General features: G+C 47.5%; 1 protein-coding gene across 1 annotated transcript; it reads left to right on the top strand.

Moving 5' to 3' along the window:
• The first annotated feature begins 481 nt into the window (after positions 1–481).
• On the top strand, positions 482–4,009 carry LRRN2 (leucine rich repeat neuronal 2). Its single transcript, XM_086923455.1, has one exon. It carries the CDS (start codon positions 733–735, stop codon positions 2,869–2,871), a length of 2,139 nt encoding a protein of 712 aa, XP_086779581.1. The 5' UTR covers positions 482–732; the 3' UTR covers positions 2,872–4,009.
• Positions 4,010–14,652: the final 10,643 nt, after the last annotated feature.

Raw genomic sequence — 14,652 nt, forward strand, 5'->3', positions numbered from 1 at the left:
GTTTACATCTAATGCCTAGTCTTGCTGAAGTATGTACTACCACCCTCAGCTCTGGAAGGCTGTCCTTAGCATTTTCTTAAATTAATACTTTCTTATGCATGACTATGTTTCTCAGAAGTTTACTAGACGCAGTCGTTTCATCTGTGTACATTGTTTAGCCGTCCATTTGCTTAAATGATGCTCCGTTGCATCCTTGTAAAGCGCTCAAACATCCATCTGGGCTAGGTTCACACTATATTAAAAAAATTAAATCAATGTCAATAAATATATAAAAATTGACACTGTGCAAAATGGCGTTACGGTTTCATAAGAGGCAAAGCAAGAACCTTAATTTGAGTCCCACAAGCTCTACCAGGTACCTGACTATTCAGGGCTCTGGTAGTAACTTATGAGACAAAGAAATAATTTCGCAAATTTTTACTTTGCTTTACAGAATCTCATTTGAAGATTAGTAACAACTCTCTTTCTGTTTCAGGACCAGCCTGCAGAACAAGAGGATAATGTCATGATGGAGGAATGAGAAGCTGCGATGAGGCATAAGAACTGGGCGCAGTACGAAGCTCACTTCGCTGAGAGAAACAATGACACTATGGGTCTACAACGACTATGACCTCAACTGCTCAGTGAAAACCCCCCGAAAGAAACACATCGAGCAGGTCAACGCAGACTTCACTGACATGGACATCAATGCCAACCTTTGGAGCCACCACCTCTGATTCTTGAGCTTCTGTCATGTCAAGAAGCCAGCTGCCTTGTGTGAAAATGAGACTGCTTACTGTGCTTTCGCTCCTGAGCTGGGGGGCCACTGCCATGGCCCTCCCAGTGGTTCCCTGGAAGGTCAAGTGTCCAGCTCAATGTGTTTGTCAAATAAGACCCTGGTATACTCCAAGATCGGTCTACCGCGAGGCCAATACTGTTGACTGCAACGACCTGTTTATTTCGTCAATCCCTACAAACCTTCCAGGGGGGACGCAGACCCTGCTTCTGCAAAGTAACAACATTGCCAGGGTGGAGCAGAGCGAGCTCAGTTATTTGCTGAACCTGACCGAGCTGGACCTCTCCCAAAACAGCTTCTCTGACCTGACGGACTTTGAGGTGAAGAGCCTGCCTCAGTTGCTCAGCCTGCACCTGGAGGAGAACCAGCTCTCCTACCTCCCTGACCACAGCTTCTCCAGCCTGGGCAACCTCCAAGAGCTCTACCTGAACCACAATCAGCTGTGCCGGATCTCGCCTTTGGCCTTCGCAGGCCTCAGTAACCTGCTGCGCCTTCACCTGAACTCCAACCTCCTGAGGGCAGTGGACAGCCGCTGGTTCCAGGAGCTGCCCAGCCTCGAGATCCTCATGATTGGGGGCAACAAGGTGGACGCCATTTTAGATTTGAACTTCAGACCCCTGTCCAACTTGAAGAGCTTGGTTCTGGCTGGAATGAACCTGCGAGGCATCTCAGATTATGCCCTGGAGGGTCTGAAGAGCTTAGAAAGTCTCTCTTTCTATGACAACAAACTGGCCAATGTCCCTAAGAGAGCACTGCAGCAGGTGCCAGGCTTGAAGTTCTTGGATCTGAACAAGAATCCTCTGCAGCGAATACAGCAGAGTGACTTTGTCAACATGCTACACTTGAAAGAACTTGGCCTGAACAACATGGATGAGCTGGTTTCTCTGGACAGATTTGCCTTGACCAACCTCCCTGAGCTCACCAAGCTGGAGGTGACAAACAACCCCAAGCTATCATTTATCCACCCCGGCGCCTTCCACCATCTGCCTCAGATGGAGACCCTCATGTTGAACAATAATGCACTGAGTGCCCTGCACAAGCAGACAGTGGAATCCCTGCCTAGTCTGCAAGAAATCAGCCTGCACGGAAACCCAATCCGCTGTGACTGTGTCATTCGCTGGATCAACACGACGGAGAACCGCATCCGCTTCATCGAGCCTCAATCCACGCTCTGCACGGAGCCTCCCGCCTTGAAGACTAGGCACATCAGGGAAGTGCCGTTTAGGGACATGGCTGAGCGGTGTCTCCCGCTCATTTCAAGTACCAGTTTCTCCTCCCATCTGATGGTGACCAGTGGAGAGACTGTTTCACTCCATTGCCGGGCCCTAGCAGAACCGGAGCCAGAGATCTACTGGGTCACTCCAACAGGGACGAAGCTGCTTGCTGGTACTGGGGAAGGGAGGTGCCGAGTGCACCCCGAGGGCACCCTAGAGATTCGAGATGCCACCATGCGGGAAGCTGGTCTATACACCTGCCTTGCACACAATCTCTTGGGCACAGATAGCAAAAGCGTGCACATCTCCGTTAATAGCTGGTCTCCGGCAGGTGGGGAGCGTGTTCAGTTACATGTAAGGGAGGTCGAGGCCCACCACATTCTACTCACTTGGAGACCTTACATCAATGCCATATCATCCAACCTTACCTGGTCTGCCCTATATACAGGGTCCAACATGGAAACAGCCAGACTACCTGCTGGACTCTATGCGCATAATATCACCCGGCTGCAAGCAGGCATGAACTACCAGGCCTGCCTACACATGGCATTCCTTGGCGCCCCCACCCAAGTGGCCTGCGTGAGTGCCAGAACTAGAGATCCAGAAGGTAAAATGGGGTCTCTGGAGGTCAAGCTGTGGGCTTTTGCCACCCTGGTCCTATGCACACTACTGGTAACAGTCGGTCTCCGTGGGCACTGCTGCGTCAGCTCCCCCAAAGGGTGTCAGTCAAACATCGCAGATTGTGTTCCAAGCTATATGCCGTGGGGTCCAGCAACTTCCGTCCGTGTGATTTATCCTCCATTTGTACAACTCTGGGAACCCGACACAAACGGGGCTAAGATGGTAACCACTCGGGGGCCAGAGACACTACTGGACTTGTGAGCTCTTTGAGAGAAGTTGGAGAAAGAGAGAGAATTGTAGAAACTGGGTGAGACCACGACTAAAGGATGGTGCTGGGACAGAGAAGGATAAAGTGTGGCCCATGAGAGAAGCTTATTTTTTTACCAAATAAAATATGAAAAATAAAAACAGTTATGGAGGCCAGCAGAACTGGACCAGTCTGTCTCCACCCTGGTTGTCCCACACTTTCTTCGCCCATGGACCCACAGAAAAACTACAGTAGGACAGAGGGTGGTAGTCTAACAGAGCTACTCTGGAAATTGAGGACATTAGATCCTAATTCTGATGTACAAACTGGTATAGATGTCCAATTCTGAAATGGAACCTGCTGGGCCAGCGCTATCTCTACCTGTCACCTCCTCTGACCTGGTGAATTTGACTCTTGTGTTCCCGAATCACTGTTATTGGACAGTTGAGTTTGTTTATTTGTTTGATTTTCTTCTAACAATGAATTCATAATGCAACGTTCTTGCCAGCCTAAATTTTGAATAGTAAATTGAAATCTCACTTCCACGCACAATCAGCCAAGCTCAGGTTTAGAAAGGGGCGTATCAGATGATGTTGCCCTGGTATCATGGAAAAAGCTAGGTTCTGTGCGAGTTGTAGAAATATTCAATCACCCACAGCTACCAGACGAGATCTACTTGCCTTTAACCCAGACACTCAGGGCTCCTGCCCAACATGGGAGGGAGGTGAGATGCAGTTGTTGTGTGTCTTGTGAAAGGTGGAAAAGGTATGGCTAGTAGCCTGTCATGGTTCAGAGGCACATGTCCTGGACGGTAGGAAAAATAACTTGATTCAACCTGCAGCTTTCCAGAGGTAAGGGAAAGAGGTACAGAGAAAGAAAGCGGTGCGTGGCAACCGACCCCATCCTTTGGCCGCTACATCATTGCCATCTTTAGCTTCATCTAAACCAATCAATCAGCTGTTTTTCTATAGGTGTAAAAATCTCAGACTTCTTGGTTTCTTCTCACCTGGGCCCAGTGGTGGAAACTTGATTGTCTTTTCAAAACAGGGCAGTGCCTACCATAGCTCTTCACGAAGGACTAGTCCGCCGAGGCCTTGGTGCCATGCTTGAAGAACGGGATTGAAGTAAGTGGAGTGGTTATGAGCATGGACAAATAACATACAGCTGATTGATATGTTTACTCCCAAAGAATAAAGGGCTCCTTCACAGCAACAAAGATTACAGTGCCATTGACATCAGTTTATTCAATTGCAAGGGACAGTGGAAGTGACATCACACTACCTTTGATGACTCATGACATCGCAAGATTTCCCCATGCTTAGTCCCTCATTGGGATCCTTGTCTCTTTAGAGGAGCTATAGGGCAAATATTGGAAAAACACGCCTGTCAGGGCAATGTTTACTTTTGATTGCCATCATGGCCTCCGACACCAGTGGTAGCTAGGGTAGTGCCACAGCTGCCAAAGAGCAGGCTAGGACGGCCCCTAATCGACGCCCCAGCAAGACCCGGGCCTCCAGTGGTCACTGCTCTTCAAGGAAGGCTTACACACAAATACCTACCTACACAAATGCAGAGACAACCCTCGGCAGAGCAGCTGCTAGTGTGGCCAACAAACCCCAGAAACTTCCACAAACTGTTTCCACCTTCAGAAATTTGATTCCAGGGTCTGCATTTGGGTGGCTGGAATTGTATAAGCATAACAAATGGCATACCATGTTCTTATGTCTTTTCTAGGTTCTCATGGAGTCAGGGAGTGCTGGTGGAGTGGGAGTCCCTGGGTCGTGTTCTCTCATGCATTGATCCGCTCAGGGTTTGCCCTGTTTATCTACTGTGCACCTTTGTAAAAGGAAGGTGTTTTTTCAGAACTCCTCACAGCTGCATTATGTGCATCGACCAGTGAACTGCTGCTGTGACGGTCCATTCCACAAATCCAAACACTTCTGGCTTCATACCCTTCCTTTCAAATGCATCAACTTTCCATTCACAGACCCTCCTTCTCCAGAAGGCCATGGCGCTGCGGTCAGGAGTCAAAGTTTCTTTTTAGCTCAGCGAATGTCTCACATGTTGCTCTTTGGGTTTTGAATCAATGCACATCTGACATGGTGACGTATGAATAGCATTTGGCCTGTGATTAAAAGGCTTATCTCACTGTCACCAGGCATATCTGTTGGTCCCTGACCAACAGAGTGTGTGAGGCTGCGAACGCTAATGCTTTGTACCCTTGCTGCGTTTTTTTTTTTCATTTTGTTCACTAAAAGGTATCAAAGCCTGGAGTGTTCGGAACAGCATTGCACTTAAGGGGGCTTTGATAGGCAAGCGCAGCCGAAGTCTGAACAAGATATAATGGATTCTGTAACAACTTTATTAGGAACACAGGATAGTGACCGGAAGCTGGATTTTCAGAGTAGACAGCTTGATTTGTGATAACAAACACTGACTCCTCCAATTCGAAATTCGCCTCAAAGCCTTGTTCTCTGTAGTTTTCAAAGGAGGGCAGAACCACAAATCCCATGCTGCATTCACACAAGACGCCATGGGCCCTGGCCAATGAAAAGCCTCCTAGTGGCAGAAATCAGACTCCTATTGATGCAGCCTAGAATGGAAGGGTGAAACTGGCTGGCTCCCTCTCATCAGCGGTCACCCATTGGACGTTCCTTTAAGGGAAGTAGAAGTTCCCGGAAGTGCTCTGAACACGTGTTTCAGCCTTCTCAACACTTTCTGTTAAAACACAAGTTTTTATTAGAGATGTAGTGTTATTATATACGAACTCTTAAAAGCAAGCTAGTGCTGCCAGAATCCTTTGCAAACGTGACTAGATATTACCATGAAATGAGGGAGTTCCCTATCTGTATCAGTTGCATACATGCCAACATTTTAGGACAGGGACGTGGGAGATTTAAAATTATAAATCGGGAGAATGAAAATTCCCCATTGACTTCTATTGTTGAAAATGCAATTTCAGGCGGGAGACAGCTAAAATAAAGCCATTTTTGGCTTGAAAAATCGTTAGTCTCCCGCCTGAATAGGGTCTGTTGGCATGTATGCAGTTGTCCCCGAGCTAAGGATCAGTTTCAGATTTACTATAAAAGATTTTGTACTGTCCGACAGCTCGGAAAAATTCCAGTCTTCTCAGTCTGAAATAGATTCCATGCGGGATAATTTGTTATTATTTATCCGTACGCATGGATATTCAAACTCCAGGCATGCCCACAGATTGCACCACCAATATCCCACAAGAGATCCTTCAAGCCAGCAACAATGACATAATTCCCTAATATAACTCGGCTTTGATAATATGTACAGACCCAGTGGCAATTTCAAATTGGTTTCCATGTTAGTGATTTCCCATATACAATTTGGGAGTAGAAACTGGTCAGATAATCAGCAATTATTCCTTCTCCCTAATTACAAAGATGGACCGTGTCTCATCAAAAAACATGAATGGGCCACTATATCGGAGACATAATATCAAAAATAAAATATTGGCAGGTAAGTACGTCTAGGTTTGAGTGTGTTTGTGTGTGTGTATATATATATATATATATATATATATATATATATATTATACATACACACACACCTTGGCACCTGTACAGCTCTAATTAACATCTTCAAGAGCCAGTGGTATATCTCAGCGCCAAGACGCCTTCGGGCATTCGCGCGCTCTACAAATAGATAAATCAAATCAAATCAATCAAATCAAAGCAATCTCTAAGGCACGTAGATGAGAAATTAGGAATAGTTAATCTATACTTTCCTATATTCACTTTCCTAATTGCAAAGAAGGATGACACAGAGAGGTGGGCAGGCCAAAATGAAATGAAAATGCGGAGATTTCTTGACGAGCCAGCTACCTCTGAAAGGCCATTGGACCCTAGGGCAGGCTCAGTCAAGAGTCCAGCTTGCTTCTTAGCTGCAGGCATTTACGCAGCCACTACCTATTCACAAACCGTCAGACTTTCTTGCAAGCCACATCACCTGGGATGGGAACTACCAAATACTTAATTTCATTACAGTAACAGTGGGTGCGGATTTGATGCCCCTGACATAAACTCTCTAGTCACCACTCCTCATGTTGGACTTGCCCACTAGAAGAATGCCTTTGTGTCCCTCGTCCACTTGTGCAATTGTGTTGCATTAAGTGATATGACATGGTGTTTGTATCCACATAGATGATGACATCGCACAATGTGTCACGAGCAAGCCAAACTAAAACAGTGCCATCTCCCCAGCTGTGCTGTGTTGGACCAGTCTCAGCTCTACCATCTCTTTTACTGGAGTTCTGCAGCTAATGCTATCCATGGTGTCACACTAATACCCATGGAATATCTTGCGACTGGCCCCTTCCACGTAGGTGAGCTCCTGAATACGTTGGATCAAGCAGTCAGAAGATCTGTTTTTCAGGAGAATAGTTTGTCAGGTTGAGAATCAATGCCATTTTTTTAAACTGAAACATTTAATTTCCAGTGAAGTATTCCACAGACATCGATACCAGAAAGTACAGCGAAAAAAGTTCAAAGAATATGTGTGTGCATAAGTGCTAACGAATTGTGAATAATTCACCTGGTCCAGGAAGATCTAGGAATAAAGAACAGATGGTGATTGTGTGAATATGTGTGGGTGAACTAAATAAATACACCGGGTCCGCACATAGACACACAAAGACACCTTTAATTTAGCTACTTCTGTCTCATATTTCCACAGTACTAAAGCCACAAGTGGTAATTAAACATTATTTTGTCTTAGTAGTTTCTGAGAGGTGCACCCTGACTATTGGCACCAGAATATCAATAGGACACAATATCTGGGGAAAATATAGACACTAAAATATACCCAACTCCACATATTTGTACCATGGCTAGCTATATATATATATATAAATATATATATATATATATATATATATAGCCAAGGTATGTATATGTGAAGAATTTTGACATTCGTTCCTCTACATTCTTGTACCACAATATTTCTGGGGTCGATATTTCGATATTCATATATTCAGTAGTAAAACCAATTTCAACTCATCCCATTTTGACATATATGCCTCGAATCTTTTTCAAAAAGATAGTCAATTTGATTCTTGTCTAAATATGTGCAGTCGTTTAATTTCAAACGTTGGCTTCTAATGCAGCAAGCGATTTACTCCCTCTCGTTCTTATCAAGCTTTTTGCAGATGCACAGTGTCTTGTACCAAGGGTGTACGGCTAACACTATCTTGTTAGGAGTAGCAGAGCCGGTGACCAGATGCGTTTATGGCATATATATCAGTTTTTAAAAGAACCCATATTTTGACTGGTCGCCATTTTAGTTTGTTCAGGGTGGGTGTCAATGATCTCGACAGAGGATCCTAAAACATTTCTAGTGGCACAATTTCACATTTTCTGGAGCCTTTTCGTGAGTTATTTTGGCTTTGCCCAATACAGTGTGCTGCAGTGAACTAATCCCGTCCCTTTCCACAACTAAAGGCTTCAGTCTCCAAAGCACTTTCATACATTAACTGTTGTTCTTTATAACAATATTAATTTGTTGCTGTGTCACCAAGGTAGAATCCTGAGTTACTCAGTTACCAAATGGACAATAGGGATCAGGCACCATTCTTTTTAGGAAGCTTTTTATTCTGGGTACAGTGTTCGCGCTGCCCTTTAAAGGCTAGCAGTCACAGGCTTGATTTAACTTTCATTAAAAGCGAACTCTAGAAATCATGTATTTAAGATTTCAAAGGAATAGCCAAAATTATATTTCAAACCAGGGGATGACAGACACGAGGGAGCTTGAATCCTTCTGAAATGCGGCCGGTGGATCTCATAAGAGAATATTGGAAATGAGGAGAATTGATCTGCACAGCTTTATATTCGCTTTTTATTATATTCAGGGGTAGTACAATATTTGAAATGATTAGACTATAAAGCAGGCTACCAATTTATCAATGGAAGACTTTACTGAGTTAGAGATCCATAAAAGTTACAATTATTGAGAAAAGGTATGAAATTATAACTTTCATCTAGAGGAAATAGTGGTCATCTGTGAAACCTGATTCCTACGAACTGGAGAATCCTGACATAGGAAAGCTTACCAGGATCTTGGCCATTTTAGGGAACTATAATAGCGCTATAAGTCTACAGTCATAGAAAGTTATTTAACTGCAACAATAGATGTGTGCTAGGCGATTTTTCCCAGCTTCACACAGTTAGGAATCCCAGTGATGGTGATAACTGGGACACACTCTAAGGTTGGAACTGAAACCCATAGTCAAGCTGGGGAAAGAGCTCTAACTGAAAAAGACAATGGTTTCTCTTGCCAGCAAAGAGAGGTGTGGCCAGATAAAGTAGCGGCACCGGAGAAACTTAGGAGTGATATGGAGACTTAGAGAAAAACATACGGGATATTTCTAAATCTCCAATTGGCCTGCAAAGGACGAGTCCTGGCTGTATCCTGGGAAAATTGTAAACATCTATGTTCTGGGCAAAAGCTTCAGAGTACTTAGACAAAACTACATATACCTGGTAAGGCGTTCAGTCCATCCGGATGAGAGTCGGCCATTTTGTATCATTAACGGAAGGAATCTGTTGGCGTGCTGCAGTGTCAATGGTAGGTAGGGATTGGGAGCCGCTTATACTGGAAGCCTCCCAATCTCGGGCCAGATGTAGTCAGGAGCACACAGTATGCTTTGAAGTGGTATTTTATTATTATTTGTATTGTGCTCAGTTTCTCAATTTCCATGGACACATGCATACAGTATGCTTTTCTTTTAAAAGGAAAACATTGTTTTAAAAATGTATAGACTGCACATGAGAAGAGAAAGAAGAATGGTGAAAGAAAATGCTCAGTTAGGGACTACTCCCTGGTATGTACATTTCACAGTTTCCAAATAAAATCCTTTCTATCAATGCAGTTGCCATTTTAAGTTCAGTTGTCCGCTGTCTGATAACAACATGCTAATTTTGTTGGGCAGTGAATGTATGTGTAAAAAACCTTAACAGCAAGCATTTGTTTTCTGAGAATTTGTCAATGGCCTTTTTGAAACTCTTGCGCCTGTTGTCTCTCGCTGGTGCACTCACAGTTATACACAAGCACTAGAGCAAGGTCTCACTGGTAAGAACATGTGGTCTGCCGCTCAACTTTCGGAACAGATATGAACTATTATCCTGGCTTGGTTGTATGTCAGAATATTAGGTATGGAAATACTGTCTGAATATCGATTCTACAGATATCATCCCACTGGGTGTAGATTTTTTTATATTAACTACAACAGGACATAGTCAATGTTTAAGACGCAATAATTCTATCAGAATATTCTGTCATCTATATCCTGGTACCACACCTCCCAATTCACCCAATCTGGGCCTCAGTGTCCATACCTGAAAAATTGTGACTGACCTTCAGGATTAAGTGGTCTATAACTATTGAAGCCAACCCCAAAATCTCCTCTACCTGTGTCCTACCACCCGTATAAAACTCCAGCCTTGAATAAGACGTCTTATTCTGTACCCCTGCCCACCGTAGTGACGGAGCTAAACTAACTAACACCTAAGTCCGACAGGAAAAAGTGTGCTGTGATAAGACCTCCTTTGCCACTGCATACACAAATCCAGTGACTGCTGGTGATCTATGAAAGTGGTGGAGAGCAAACAGCGAGCCCACCTTGCATTGAGCAAAGCAAGCATGATTTCTCTCAGTGAATCAAAGTGTGCACAATGAGTCCAAATGGTGTATTTTACAACAATATTTTCAAACATTTGCTAAAAGGTTGCAGGGTTTACACGCAGTTCTGTAGCACAAGCACACTTTCATGGTGTGCCAAGCAGGCTCAACCCACCACCTGGGTGTTGCGGGTTAGCATCCCCAAACAACAGATGAAAACAATGTGGCAAAAGAGGGATTTTTTCAGAACAACTTCCCTAAAACTTGGTGACAAGGTTTTACAATATCGTTCAAATAGTCTGTAAATGTGTGTGTGTCTGTGTTTCTGGCCTCATGTCTGTGTTTTTCACTTCTACCTTACCCTTGTTCACATTCTTTATTTTATTCTCTTCCTTTTCCAAATATGGTTATTAACATTTTTGGAAGAAGCAGATTGAGAAAAAGAAATGTACAAAGATCTTGCAATTTCTGGCTGCTTTTAGGTGAGCTAACCCTTAGATTAAACGTATCTCCCAAGCACAGAAAATATAGCTACCGCTTATTTACCAGACAACTTACAGGCTGTGGCAGTAAATTTAAACCTCTTTGGATTGAACCACTCTTAAAAGTGCCAGCCTCAGATTGCAGCAGTATTAAGAATAGCATAAGGCCCAGTGGTGGTCACCACTGAGTACTTATAGTTATGATCATGTTTCCTTAGGCAATTTAGAAGCATATTAGCAAGAACCTCGTTAAAATGATCGCCGTTTTAGCGGCAGGAAACTGCCACTAAAACGGCGATAATGGGCTTGCTAATATGCGTTATAGAATTCCAATAGAAGCCCAGGTTAGATGTCCTGCACATTTTAACAAGGTTCTTGCTAATATGCCCCGTATTTTTTGGTATGCCTATAGCTTTGGCGTCATTTGATGACTCTTCATGAAACTTTTCCAAAAAAGTCTCATCCACCTCAGCTCCTGAGTTTGGCGGTGATATGTCAATCGGGGGCCGAGAATAGCTGGGTCCCAAAACGTGTTTTCTCCATTCATTTTTCCATAGGAAAATCAATCAATCAAGCATTTGTATAGCGCACTACTCACCCGGACGGTCTCAAGGCGCTTGGGGGGGAAGGTGGGGGGGTCCGCTACTGCTCGAACAGCCAGGTCTTGAGCTGCTTCCTGAAGGCGAGGTGGTCTTGGGTCAGGCGGAGGTGGGTCGGGAGTGAGTTCCAGGTCTTGGCGGCCAGGTAGGAGAAGGACCTTCCTCCTGTGGTGGCTCTTCGGATGCGGGGGACGGCGGTGAGGACGTGGTTGGTCGATTGAAGCTGGCGTGTGGGAGTGTAGAAGTTGAGGCGGCTGTTGAGGTATCTTGGGCCTTGGTTGTGGAGAGCTTTGTGTGCGTGGGTGAGGAGACGGAAGGTGATTCTCTTGTTGACCGGGAGCCAGTGCAGGTCTCTTAGGTGTCCGGAAATGTGGCTGTGTCGGGGGATGTTGAGGATGAGTCTTGCTGAGGCGTTCTGGATCCACTGGAGTCTCCTCTGGAGTTTGGCGGTGGTTCCCGCGTAGAGGGAGTTGCCGTAGTCCAGTCGGCTGGTGACGAGGGCCTGGGTGACCGTCTTCCTGGTCTCGGTGGGGATGCACCTGAAGATCTTACGTAGCATGCGCAGGATGTTGAAGCACAACGAGGAGACGGCGTTGACTTGTCTGGTCATGGAGAGGGAGGAGTCCAGGATGAAGCCCAGGTTGCGTGCGTGGTCTGTGGGTTTGGGTGCGCTGCCCAGGGCGGTGGGCCACAATGAGTCGTCCCAGGCGGAGGGTGACGGGCCTAGGATGAGGACTTCCGTCTTGTCTGAGTTCAGTTTCAGGCGGCTGGTCATCATCCACTCGGCTACGTCTGTCATCCCTTCGTGTAGGTTGGCTCTGGCGGTGGCGGGGTCGCTGGTGAGGGAGAGAATCAGCTGGGTGTCGTCGGCGTAAGAGATGATGTTGAGGTTGTGTTGGCGTGCGATGGCCGCGAGGGGGCTCATGTAGACGTTGAAGAGGGTGGGGCTGAACGAGGAACCTTGAGGAACGCCGCAGATGACTTCGGTGGCTTCTGATCTGAATGGGGGGAGGCGGACTCTCTGTGTCCTTCCGGCGAGGAAGGAGATGATCCAATCTAGTGCCTTCTCTTGGATTCCGACGTTGCTGAGGCGCTGCACTAGGGTGCGGTGGCAGACGGTGTCGAATGCCGCGGAGAGGTCCAGGAGGATGAGGGCCGCAGTTTCTCCGTTGTGGAGCAGGGCTCGGATGTCATCGGTGGCTGCGATGAGGGCGGTCTCGGTGCTGTGGTTGGCCCGGAAGCCGGACTGCGAGAGGTCGAGGGATTCGTTCGTCTCGAGGAAGGCGGCAAGCTGCTTGTTGACGGTCTTCTCGATGACTTTGGCCGGGATCGGGAGGAGCGAGATGGGGCGGTAGTTTTTGAATTCGGTGTGGTCCGCTGATGGTTGAGTTCGGCATGCTTCCAGCTCTCTGGGAAGGTAGCGGTGGTGAAGGAGGTGTCGATGATGTCTCGCAGGTGGGGTGCGATGACAGCGTCGGCCTTGTTGAAGATGTGGTGAGGGCAGGGGTCGGTTGGGGATCCGGAGTGGATGGAGTTCATCGTGCGGATGGTGTCTTCGGTGGTGATCGGGGTCCAGGCGCGGAGGGTGGTGGTGGGGGTCGTTGGTGCGGTCATAGGGTGCGTCGGTTGTGTGCTGAAGCTGTTGTGTATGTCTGCGATCTTGTTGTGGAAGTAGGAGGCGAGGGAGTTGCGGAGGTCTTGTGATGGGGTGATGTCGTTGTTTCCGGCGTTGGGATTGGAGAGCTCTATGACGATGTTGAAGAGTTCTTTGCTGTTGTGTGCGTTGTTGTCCAGTCGTTCCTTGAATGCGGTTTTCTTGGTGGTGTGGATCAGTTGGTGGTGTTTTCGGGTAGCGAGCTTGAGGGTGGTCATGTTGTCTGGTGTAGGGTCTCTGCGCCAGGCTCGCTCGAGGGCACGGCAGTTCTTCTTAGAGCTCTTGAGTTAGTCGGTGAACCAAGGTGCTTTCTTACTGCCGGGTCTGCTGGGCGGGGTCCTCAGTGGGGCGAGGTCGTCTGAGCAGTTGCTGATCCACTTCGTGAGGTTGTTGGCGGCCTGGCTGGGGTTTACAGAGCTGGCGGGGGGGTCTTGGCTCAGGGCTGTGGCGAGCTGGTCGGCTGTGATCTTGTTCCAGTTTCTGCGTGCAACCTGTTGCTGGTGGTGGTGGATCGTGTTCTTTTTGAAGCTGAAGTGGACGCAGTTGTGGTCCGTCCAGTGGAGTCCGGTGGCGTGGCTGAAGGCGATGTGCTTGCTGGATGAGAAGATGGGGTCGAGTGTGTGTCCGGCGTAGTGGGTGGGGGAGGTCACCAGCTGCTTGAGACCGATGGTGGCGAGGTTGTCCAGCAGGGTGGTGGTGTTGCGGTCGTTGTTGTTCTCCAGGTGAAAGTTGAGGTCCCCGAGGAGGATGTAGTCAGCGGAGGGGAGGGCATGGGGGTTGATGAAGTCGGCGATGTCTTCGCTGAATTGTGTGCGCGGTCCCGGGGGTCTGTAGATGAGGGTGCCTCTGAGGGTGGTCTTGGGGTCCGTGTGGATCTGGAAGTGTAGGTGCTCGGCGGCTGTGAGGGTGTCGTCGGTGTTGGTCGTGATGCGGATGGTGTTCTTGTGGACGATGGCGATGCCTCCTCCGGTCTGGTTGGCGCGGTCCCTCCGGGTGATCTTGTATCCGTCCGGGATGGCGATGGCGATGTTGGGCGCTGAGGAGGCGTTCATCCAGGTTTCCGTGAGGAAGGCGACGTCTGGGGATGTAGTGTCGATCAGGTTCCAGAGTTGGACGGCGTGTCTGTGGACGGAGCGAGTGTTGATCAGGATGCACTTCAGGTGGTTGCTGCTAGTGCCCGGTTTGGTGGGTGCTGGTGCAGTGCAGGTCCGGATGCAGGTGAACTTGCAGGGGTGGCAGCTGAAGGGTCCGTGGGTGCGTCTCGGTGTGGCTCGGTAGCAACCGGGGGTCCGACCGGGGTTGAGTGCGTTGAGGGTGGCTGCGTCGTAGGTCAGGCGGGTGGACTGGCGTTTGCGGGGGCCAGGGGCTGGGCGCGGTCCAGGCACGGACGGGCGCAGACGGGCTTACCTTTGGCGC

Source organism: Lissotriton vulgaris, chromosome 5 (assembly GCF_964263255.1).
Source record: "Lissotriton vulgaris chromosome 5, aLisVul1.2, whole genome shotgun sequence".
NCBI lineage: Eukaryota > Metazoa > Chordata > Amphibia > Caudata > Salamandridae > Lissotriton > Lissotriton vulgaris.